This window comes from Trichechus manatus, unplaced genomic scaffold, assembly GCF_000243295.1.
Source record: "Trichechus manatus latirostris isolate Lorelei unplaced genomic scaffold, TriManLat1.0 scaffold00007, whole genome shotgun sequence".
Lineage (NCBI taxonomy): Eukaryota > Metazoa > Chordata > Mammalia > Sirenia > Trichechidae > Trichechus > Trichechus manatus.
Genome location: NW_004443943.1, coordinates 23,146,558 through 23,158,516, shown reverse-complemented (window position 1 = coordinate 23,158,516; position 11,959 = coordinate 23,146,558). Strand labels below are relative to the sequence as shown.

General features: G+C 39.7%; 1 protein-coding gene across 1 annotated transcript; it reads left to right on the top strand.

Moving 5' to 3' along the window:
* The first annotated feature begins 1,859 nt into the window (after nt 1-1,859).
* OPALIN (oligodendrocytic myelin paranodal and inner loop protein) lies at nt 1,860-9,535 on the top strand. Its single transcript, XM_004370134.1, has 6 exons — nt 1,860-1,949; nt 2,408-2,443; nt 3,913-3,948; nt 5,811-5,930; nt 7,313-7,369; nt 9,359-9,535. Exons 1-6 carry the CDS (start codon nt 1,860-1,862, stop codon nt 9,533-9,535), a joined length of 516 nt encoding a protein of 171 aa, XP_004370191.1.
* The last annotated feature ends 2,424 nt before the right edge of the window (nt 9,536-11,959 follow it).

Sequence of the window (11,959 nt, the reverse complement as noted above, 5' to 3'; positions counted from 1 at the left end):
GCACTTTATTAGATTCTTCTGTACCCAAATCTGCATGATATTTTTGTCCCCATGAGATCACTGTACTGTGTTTCTACAAAACATGAATGTCTTTCTGAAATTGGCCAAAATCTTTGTTATCCAAATGTTGACAAACAGTGCATGCAATTGCCCGCTTGTTACTGCTCACCCTCCTCTACTCTCCCCCAAAAGGAAGCTTTGTCTTGGGCCTGCTGACATCAGTATCCACTGCTCACTGATGAGATAAGGCCCTGGGCAGCTGCGTTACTCAATGCAGTGACCATCAAGTGTCCCCGCAGCTCCTGTGGGCTTGCCTGGTGCTAGCATGAAGGACAGTGGTTAGGGCCCTTGAGCAAAATGACCCCGACTTAAGGTATCCCAGATGTCCCACTCACTCTAGCATTGTCCTAAAAGAAGAGGTGTATAGTTCTGTGAGCCTGGGGGCTCCACCTAGTCTGCAGAAACTATAGGTTGTGTGGAAGCTTTGTGGAGCAGTGGAAAGAGGCCTGCCACCAGAAGATCTGGGTTTTGGTGACAGCTAACCGTCATGTGAACTTGGGCAACCTGGTCACATTCTCGAGCCTTGGTTTCTTCCTCTATAAAGTGAGGGCACCGTGTTGTTAAGAGAGAGATAGAAGTGAGCAAAATCACCAATATAGCATGCTAGCTGGATGGGTCCATCTTGGTTGAAGCATATAATCTTTGGGACGGGAGTGGGGTGGAGAATACATCATAGGCGCTTAAAACACTTTTGGTTCACAAAATATTTTCTCATGTATTAATCCATCTGAACTCCAACCTACTAGTAAACTGGCTAAAGTAGACATTTCAGTAATCTTGCATATATTGGGACTATCTCCTCTAGAACCGTCTTTCGAGTTGGGCTTGAATTACATGGACAGAGCTCATCTGGCTTGTTTTAAGAGATGGAGACCATACCTGTTCTCATTTATTCATGAGGCAACTTCTGATGAGTCCTTGGATCTCAGTTCCCTCTTCTATAAAATGAGGGTTTTAAGGTAGATGGTCTCTGAGGCACTTCAGGTCTAAAATTTTATGATTCTTTTGGATATTTAATCCTTCACATTATTTGATATTTCTGTTGTTAGATAGCATCTAATCTAAAAACTTAGCAAATACATTGCTTCTAGAATGATGGAACCTATCCTGGAGGCCTTGGGGAAGACCAGGAGCTAGAGTGCTGGCCAAACCCTGGGGGTCAGGAAGGCTGGAGCTGATTAGGGGCACATCCAGGGGGCCATTAATCCAGGGACACTGGACACAAGGGTTGTGAGTCCAGAAAGTAGAAACAAGACCGCTTCAGCCCAGGGACACAAGGGGCAGAAAGTATCACCAGCTGAGTTAGAGCACAGCCCACCCATTGTTCCTGTCCAAGCAGGGAAGGGACTTGGTGAAGAACCAGCCTGAAAACCTTGGCATTGAGGAGCCCAAACTGGAGTGACAGGGGATGGGGACAGGAAGAGGAAGGAGCCACTAGGAGACCTTGGGCAGGGCCTGTCCCTAATAGATGGCACCTGGGCAGGCTAACGATTTGGTGTCTCATTGAGCTCATGATCTTTAAATAGTGATTCCATATTTAGGGAGAGGTAAGACTGGGTGGAAGGAGCCCTGGTGGTGCAGTGGTTAAAGCGCTCAGCTGCTAACCAGAAGGTCGGCAATTCAAACCCAGCAGTCACTCCTCGGAAGAAAGATGTGGAAGTCTGTTTCTACAAAGATTACAGCTTTGGAAACCCTATGGGCAGTTCTACTCTGTCCTCTAGGGTTGCTATGAGTTGGAATTAACTCGCTGGCAATGGGAAGACTAGGTTCTGAGTGAGGGAAGGGTTAGCCTCTCCTCGATGATCGAGTTCATCTTCAGTACAGAACCTCTGCATCAGATTCAGCTAAAATGGAAGCCTTGTCTTTACCAGTCTAAGTCCTTTCAGAAGGTAATTTTGTGTTCTTGTTGCAGTATGCTCCTTAGGGGTTCCTCCTGCTTGGGCTGGGAAGTGTCAAAGTACTTCTAACCTTATACGTGCAGTTTTCTCCCTGAAAGGAGTTCTGGGAAAAAACACATTTCAGCCCTTTGCTGAATTTCTAGCAATGTTTTTGTGAATCAGGCAAAAGCCCCACTGGTGGGCCCTTTAATCTGTCCCTGTCTGAGGACTTGGGGAGGAGAAAAGGCTGCTAAAGGAGGAACTCATTACTCATTACTTCAGGCTCCTCTGTCCCTTGTCCCAAACCCCAAAACTTTGGGGCCAAGATTGGTAATGGAGATTGGGGCCGGCTGAGCTTTCAAGATCAATAAGTCCTCTAACAGCCAGCCAGGGTCAGTGAAGTTTGAGGGAGGGGTCACAAGCCAGGCTGACCATTCCTGGGAGCTTTAATGTTTCCTTCTCTCTTCCAGAGTTTTTCCCTAAACTTCACCCTGCCGGCTAACACGGTAAGTACATCAGTCCCCATACACCAGACAAGTTAGGGAAGGCCAATGCAGAATTTACGCTGGACTTCTAGAACTCCATGCCATAAACTTCATGTACAATGCTAAGTGGTACAGTTTTTCAAAATCATTTATCAATAGTTGAGGGTGCTGAATTTTTTTTAATTATAAAAATTATAAGTACACATTATGGGAAATGAGGAAAATAGTAGAAAAAGCACCTAAATTTCCATCTTCAGAAAACATTTTGGTATAGCCTATTCCAGTCCTTTTTGACTTTACATAAATTTTAACTTTTTTTGGTCTTTGGAAATTTTACTCTACATATAATTTCCATTATATATCAGTCTTTATAAATGTAATAGAGGATGGTCATATGATACAGCTCCAAGTGGGTTATTCCTTCAGTTGATTAACTACAATTAGAAATAAGTTTGTGGTAAACATCATTATACATAAATCCTGGCCTGCATTTAAGATTATTTCCTTAGTCTAGAAGAGAGATCATTAGATTAACCAAAAAAAAAAAAAAAAAAAAAAAGGGCATTTTATGATTCTTGATTATGGCACTTAGTTGCAAGTCAAAATGGAGACTTTCAGTTGTACGTGGTGTACAGTTTCAATCCACACTTGATCTTCGTCTTCTGCTCACCTGTGTGTAGAGATAACACAACACCCAGGGCTGTTTTCTGACCAGTAGTGCCACTATGATTGTGCTAGACAATTTCCTGGTCCAGTTATTCAGTGGATTTGACTCTCTCAGATTTTTCTAATCAGTTAGTTATATGGTTATTCAGAGGATGAACTGAATGGGCCCAGGGCCTGCTCTCTTAACCGCACACTCTGCCACTTAGTGTAATTTCCATGAGTTAATTGCTAATGTAGAACTTTGTTCCTTGAGATTTATGGCTCAAGGCAAGACTCTCACCTAAAATATCTCATAAATGGGTGAAGTCAAAGGCTACTCCTTGAGTGGAAATGTGAGCCATTCATTGCGGGATTATCACCAGCAGCTCAGATAGTTTACAACCTCAGATACCCCCGGAACCAGTTGCTTCATTACACGTTTGAAAACAAATAAGGCTTCCTCTAAGAGCCTTGCTTCCACCAGTATTTACATTTGTTTCCCTTCTGAGCAACAGGGACCAATAAGCTCAAAAGTGCTAGGAGGATGGGGACTAGAGGCAGGAGAAAGTCTTTTGGGGTTGCAAACTGTGTTATGGCAAACCCAAGGGTGAATAATGAAGACAATATCTGAATTTCTGAATTCTATATCCTTCTATTCAAATTTCATTCCAGTTCTCACCTGGGAAGCAAGGAAGTAAGGTTCTATTTGGCAATTTTTTTTTTTAACATAAAGCTCAGCAAAGGGGTGAACTTGAGACAGTAGAGCTGAACTTTGGACAGAGTATCTTGTAAAACATATAGTCTATAGATTTTGTTTTCTTAAGATGCATGTTCTTTTTCTACAGACTCCCTCCCCAGTTGTTACAGGTGGGAAAGAAGCAGTAAGTATATCGCTTAAATTATAGAACCATGGTTTAGTCATTTATAATTTGGGGATAATAACTCTCTAGCCATATCATGCATTTGTTCTGAGCATTAGAGAAAATTTGGTATGTTCCTGGCAATAGGACCTGGCTCAATAACTCACTTCAAAAGTGAAGGAGAGTTTGAAGTTTCTTCAAAAAGTTAAATATAGAATTACCATAAAGAAAAAACCACACCCATTGCTGTCAAGTCGATTCCAACTCACAGTGACCCTGTAGGACAGAGTAGAACTGCTCCATGGGGTTTCCAAGGAGCGGCTGGTGGATTCGAGCTACTGACCTTTTGATTAGCAGCCGAGCTCTTAACCACTGCACTGCCAGGGCTTCATATGACCAGCAATTCCATCCCTAGGTATATACCCAAAGGCATTGAACACAAGAACTCAAACAGATACATGCATACCAGTGTTCATAGCAGCATTACTCACAATAGCCAAAGGGTGGAAACAACTCAAGTGTTCATCAACAGAAGGATGGATAAACTAAATGTGGTATATCCATACAATGGCATATTATTCAGCCATAAGGAGAAATGAAGTTCTGATACATGCTAAGACACAGATGAACCATGAAAACATTATGTTGAGTGAAATAAGTCAGACACAAAAGGGTAAATATTGATTGACCCCACTTATATGAAATTTCTAGAATAGTCAAAAGCATAGAGACAAATGGTTGTTAGTGGTTACTAGGGGCTGGGGAGAGGGTGAAATGTACAGTTATTGCCTAAGGGGTATTGAGTTTGGGGTGATAAAAAACTTGGAAATAGTAGTGATGGTTATACAACATTGTGAATATGATTAATGCCACTGAATTGTACATTTTAAAATGGTTAAAATGGCAGATTTTATGTTATATGTATTTTATCACAACAAGAAAAAGAGATTTAAAAAATGTAGAGAACACTCAAAAACACCAATGAATTTCACGAAGTTGAGCAGAAGAGCCAGACACAAAAAAGTATATACTTTATATTTGTACCAACATCAAGTTCAAAAACAGACAAAACTAATACATAGTGATAGAAATCAGGATAGAGGTCGCACTTGTGGTGACTGGAAGGGAGCACGATGGGGCCCCTGGGGTGCTGGCAGTGTTCTGTGTCTTGATCTGGGTGCTGGTTACAGAGGTGTGTTCATCATCTAAAATGTCACCAAGTCATAAGGATATAATTATAATTTGTATACTTTTCGGTATATATGTTATTCTTCCATAATATCACCCCCCACCAAAGTGAAAAAGACTCCAGAATTAAATGAGAATTGTAGATTTATAGGCATTCTGCAGATTATCTTTGCTATTTCCAGGTAGTCTGAAAACGTATGTGGCTACAAGGATGGCTATTTCCACTCAGAGCAGAACCAAGCAGGAATTTGAAAATTAACTAGTTAATAAATTGTGTAAATAAATCCAAAGAATTCACATCAAAATGGTGTGGGGTATTATAAAACCTTTTCCTGTATGCTAAACTGATAGGTGAAATGATATCTAATGTTGCTTTGAATTGTATATCAGCAGGGAGGCTTAGCAGCTTTTCTCATGTTGATCAGACATTTGTGTTTCTGTTCCTAGGAATAGCCAGCCATATCCCTTACCCATTCTTCTATTGAATTATCACCATTTTAAACTATGAAATAAGTCATTTGTCACATATGTTGCAAACATTTTTTCACAGTATTCCATTATGCTTTTGATTTTGTATATGACATTTAGTGTCCACACAGGTTTTTTGTTTTGTTTTATTTTTAATCTATCAAACTTTTCCTTTATTCCTGGAGGGCCTGGGCATCCCCTGACTGTATGTTTCTCTCTCTTCTCAGGACTGTGGGCCTTCTGTTGGGTTGGCAGCAGGTATCCCATCCCTGGTGGCCACAGCCTTGCTAGTGGCTTTCTTATTGACCTTGATTCAACGGAGAAGAAGAAGTAATGACTCAGTTGAGGTAACTGCCAGCTTCTTTGGTTCTGACTGTGTTAGCAGAAATCAATATTTCAGTGAACTGACTTCTGGACTAAGAGTGCCAGAATCCAGGACCCATGTCTGTTTCCTGAGGACAAGATGGTAGCAGTTTCTGTGCCTAGGTTTCTATCTTAGACTCAAGATATTACACACTAGGCAGAGATATTTGTCAGCACAACCTTCAGGGCACTTGAAGAAATCTGTAGCAAGAAGGAAAGTGGCAAAGAGTAGCAGTGGAAAAGGATGTTTGTTGCCATGGCAAACTCATGTCTATACAGTCTTTTCTAAATATGGGAAAGAGAAGGGCACAAACTTCACAGAGAGGTTGGAGACAATCTTCAGAAAGACAGGGAACAAAAAGGTGCTCAGGTATCTATGGTAGGGATGTGTCCAGAAGTATATGACCCTATTTATTTCTGCCCTTTGTCCACATCTGAACACACATGTCACAAGAGAAGCTACCCATCCCCTAAATACCAGCTTACTCTGAGGCCCATGCCCAGAGTTCAAAGGCCACAGAGAGAAATATCCATTGAGGTTCTGTGGTTATGATAAAAATGTGTCATGTGGACTCTGTATTCTAATTTTATTCACTGTTTATGAACATTCATGGTTGTTCTCATACTGTAAGTATTAATGGGGAGATGGAAAACCTAGGATCTATTCTCAGCTCTGCTACTTTATGGGTTACATGATCCTGGACTAGTGACTTAAACTTTTCTGAGTCTCAGTTAGTTCAACACCAAAAAAAGTCATAAAAATTGCCTTCTCTATTTTACAAGGTAGGCAAAGTTGGAAGGAGGAAATGAGATCATGAATGTAAAGATGTTTGACAAGCTGTACACTTTAAAAACATTAAGAAGTATTGTGGTTGTTGGTGGTATTATTTAAGTAAGATATCTCAACTCCTCAGTATGCTTTAGAATCCAGAAGGCTTAAAAAAAAAAAAAAAGCCAGTAGCCAAAGCCAATTAAATCAGAATCTCTGGATGATAGAGCTGTGCATTGGTCTTCTATAAAAGTTTTTATTATGGATAATTTTAAATATATACAAAAGTAGAGAGAATCGCATAATGAAGCCAACTATCAACTCATGGCCAAAATTGTTTCATCTCTACTCCCACCCACTCCTTCACACTTTCAATTTTGGATTATTTTCAGAGTAACTCACATTGGTTTCTTGTTTTTGTTTTTGACAGGGGTGGGGAGGAGTTATAATCTGTTTGTTTGCTTGCTTTGTTTTGTTTTTAAAGCTCCCTGATGATTCTAATAGGCATCCACATTTAAGAACCACTGATTTTAATTATGGTCGTGGTCAAATGTTGTGACTCTTCATTTCTTCTTCTTTGTTTGGATACCAATTTAGGAACATGAGAAACCATGTGAAATTTCAGACATCTTTGACAATCCCAAGATATCTGAGGTAAGAACTCTTGGTTATAATCTCTAAATATCATTTACACAGTAAACAAGGTAAGAGTTTTAAAGCCTTTCATTTACAGGGAAAGTATTCTCTGAACATATGTGGACCACATGTGTGAACTTCACCAAGGGAAGTTCAAGCACAAAGAAGGTTCTCAGTGGATTTTTATTGACTGAACAGGATTTAATATTGGAAAATCAATTAATGCAATTTATTTCACTGATGATCTAAAACAGAAAAATTATGTGACCATGTTAATAGAAGAGAGTTAAAAAAAATTTCAAAAGCCATATGTGATGTGAACTCTTAGCAAACCAAAAATAGCACAAGAACATCCTTAACTTGATAGAGGATATCTTTGGGAAAAAAACCCCAAAACTACAGCAAATATCATATCAAGGGTAAAATATTGAAAGCACTCTCTTTTAAGATCAGAAACAAAACAAGGATGCTCACTTATAACACTTCTATTCAACATTGTACTTAAGCTTCTAGTCAAGTCAACACAATAGGATACTAAAAAGAAATAGAAAGTATAAGACTGGAAAGGAAGAAAAAATACTGTTATTATATGAAGATGACATGATGTCTATGAAGAAAAGCCAAGTAATCTACAGATAAATTATTAGAATTAACAAGAGATTTTAACAAGTTTACTGAATACAAAATCAATACATAAAAGTAATTTGTATTTCTAAATATCAACAACAATCAATTAGAAAAATTAATTCTAAAAAAATACCATTTTTCAATGGCAATAAAATAGATACACAGTGGTGATGAAAAGAATCTAACAAAAATATGTAATCCCTTTATGGAGAAAAATAAAACTTTAGTAAAAGAGATTAAATAAGACCTAAATAATAGCAATTATACACTATACTCCTGGATAGAAGACTCAATAATATAAAGATGTCAAACAACTCCAAATTGATCTATATAATAAATGTAATTCCAATATAAATCCCAATGGATTTTTTTCATGTAATTTAATAAGATCCTTCTAAAACCTATGTAGAAGAACAAAGAGGTGAGAAAAGTTGAGGCACAAAAGAAGACAAATAAATAAATAAAAGATTTAAAAAGTAACGATATCAGATGGAATAGATAACAAATGGCAAGATGTTATATTTAAACCCCACCATATCAATGATCAGGAGTCCTTGGGTGGTGCACATGATTAAGCATTTAACTACTAGCCAAAAGGTTAGCAGTTCAAACACATCCAGAGGCACTTTAGGAGATAGGTCTGGCGATCTGCTTCCAAAAGGTCACAGCCTTGAAGCCCTGAGCAGTTCTATTCTGCACACTTGGGGTCTTCACGAGTCAATAACTACAAATATCAATAATCATATTAAATGTAAATGGCCCAAGTACCTCAATTAAAAGGCAGAAATTGTCAGATTGGATAAAAAAGCTGCCTATAAAAAACTCACTGTGAACATAAAGACACAAATAGATTAAAAGTAAAAGGATGGAAAAAGAGATACTATGGTAACATTAAACAAAATAAAGCTTGAGTAGCTATATTAATATCAGACAAAGTAGATTTCTGAGCAAAGATTATTACCAAGTAAGGGAATATCCCTTACCAGGTGACTAGCTCCATCTCAGGTAATCTCCTCGATGCATGTGTGTTTGGAGTTTTCTCTATGTCCAGCTACCTCCTCTCTACTGCTTTACCCTGTGAACTTTAGCTCTTTTGGTCTTAACAGACTCTCAGCTCCATCTCCTCAACTCAGGGAATCTGTTGGTTCTGCTTGGGTTCCCCATCCATACACTGCTGCCTGAAAATTCTCCCAAGGCAATTGTAAGCCTCTCCTCATTTATTTTTTGTCTCTCAAGGATCACTTGCCTTCCTTGCTTGAATTCCTGTGTCTTGAAAACCATTGTTTTATATTTTGTCTGGTTGCTGTTATTCCATCTCGGATGGAAGCAGAAGTCTCTGCTGCATTTTTAAAAACTAACACTTTTTTTTTTTTTCACAAGAATCCTCGACGGTCACCCACACATGATAATATAATGGCGACAGAAGAAGGCCACATATACGTGAAGACTGTAGCAAGAAGTGAGGAGCCCATGGGTGACACTTACCGTCGTCCTCCTGTAGAAATGGAGAGAAGACGGGGGTTGTGGTGGCTTATACCCAGGCTGAGCCTAGAATGATGCAGCCTAGTTAAGAAGTGAAGCTGAAACAGCTGAAAACCCAGGGATTTGTGCTTGGAGCGAGGAGGAATGCTGAGCTGCTGCTTAACCAGTAGAAATTTCATTTGTAGATCTGGAAAACTTTTAGATTGATTTGTCTCTTTAGGAGATAGATTTGATAAAGTTTCTTCCAATGTTTCGATCTTTGGTTAAATAAGCAGTGAAGCACCAGGTGAGGTTGTTGTACATCCAGAAGTAGCCCTTGGGTCTTATTCCTGACCCCAGTGAGAATTTGCTTTTCTTTGTGATTTTGGGAAAAGGACTTGTTTCTGAGTGTCTTGCCTTCTTGTCTTATTTCACACCCATTTTCTCAAAAAAAGCCATCAGACCTGGCTTGCATGGGAGTATTGGCTGAGGCCTGCCTGGTGTAATTTGGGATTTAAATGAAACTTAAGGGAGATATGTGGCAGTCTGCTTCCATAAAGATTTAGTCTTGGAAACCCTATGGGGCAGTTCTACTCTGTCCTATAGTGTTGCTATGAGTCGGAATCAATTCGACCACAATGGGTTTTTTTGTTTTTGTTTTTTTAGGCATTCACTCTTTGCCAACATTCTGTTAAACATTCTTCTGGGACAATATTGGAAAATACGTTAAAGGGGTTGCCTGCCCTTGATCAAACCACAGATGAATGAACGAATAAGTGAATAAATAGAAAATAGATAGATAGATAAAATTTGCGTTTCGCAAACAATTGATTTTCTAGGAAGGTAATATTATTGGTCCTGGATATTGTAAAGTAAATTGTTTTGAGAGATGGTTTAAGTTTACGAGAAACAAAGAGTTAAGAATAATGAGTTTAATTGATAATTGGGAAAAGAATCTGTGTTGTTATGAGAGCGGGAAGAATTTGAAATGCTTAGTGTAGTATGAATTGGTTGATAAAAAATGCACCAAAAGAAATAAACGTGGCTCCTACTGTGGCTCCCATCTGTCCCTAAGGGATAATGATCAGTGAGTGCCCAAAAGTCCCCATAAAATAGCCCTTGGCCTCCACAGAGGCTCAAGAGTCATGTGAGCAGGCCTCTGCCTCCCATTGCTTGTGACTTGGTGTCTGGAGAACTTCGGCTGATAAAGCTGTTTCCAGCCAAGTCCAGACATGGTTGAGTCTGGGCAGTGTCCAAGAGCCAGGACACTAGTCCTAATCTTTGCCACCTCCTGTTCCAGTTTTAGGGGCTTGGGACATACCGGTGGAGGAACCTGCAAGTAAAGTACTGACAGCGTGCTTAAATGTCCTTTTCCCAGGGTAATTATTAACTTGTCCCTTGATCCTCCCAATTCAAAAGATCGCAAATCAAGCACTTTACAGGCTTTGCCTCATTTAATCCTCCAGCAGACACAGAGGGAGAAACATTATCATCTTTATTTTTGATTGTAGTGAAATATATATAACATAAAATTTGCCATTTTAAGTGTACCTTTCAGTGGCATTATATTTACAAGGTTGTGCAACCATCACCGCTTTTTTTCCAAAACTTTTTCATCACCTCTAGCCCTTGGTAACCACTAACCTATTTTCTGTCTCTATGCGTTTTCCTGTTCTAGATATTTCATACGAGTGGTATCATATAACATTTATTCTTTCGTGTCTGACTTATTTCACTTAGCATAATACTTTCAAGGAAGGTTCATCCATGTTGTAGCATGTGAACCATTGCCATCTTGATTTTACAGAGGAAGTAAATGAGGGTCAGAGAGGTTAGGTAATTTGTCCAAGGTCACACAGCTAGTAATTAGGGAAACACAGCCTGTGTACATTACCTTTACCAAATCAGCAAAAACTTTGGCATTAACTTGCTCTGTGACACTGGGCGGGCCACCGCCCCTCTCTGGGCCTTAGATTCTCATCTGTAGAACGGGAGGGTTGGACTAGAAGGTCTCTAAGGCCCTGCCAACATCTTTGGACTTCTTTGGGCCACAATGATCATGTTGTACTTGCTGCCAAAGGTTCTGTTTGCCACCAGAGAGCACTCTGTTCCCAAAGTAGGAGGCACCCAGGAAGGCTGAGTTCCATTAGCTAGTATGAGTCGGAATTGACTCGAGGCAACAGGAGCCTAACTGATAAGGAGCAGAGATGGATTACCCAATAATAAAGGTAAGCATGTGCTTAGGGCATCAACAAAACCGGGGCACCAGTTGTCCAAAGCAAAGACCCACAGATGCCAAGCAGACAGGACAGAAGGAAAAGTGAGTACTGCACAGGAAGGGAACTGACGGGGCACTAAATGAAATTGAAACCAGCTCCAGTGCATGAGAATGTGTTGGCCACAATAAAGTTCATGCAGGGTCATGAAGGTGCCCACGTGCCAGGTTATTTAAGCTACAAGGCCCCTACCACTTCAACACCTTCATTGACACCTGTCTCCTAAGGTCCTCTCCCATGTAAT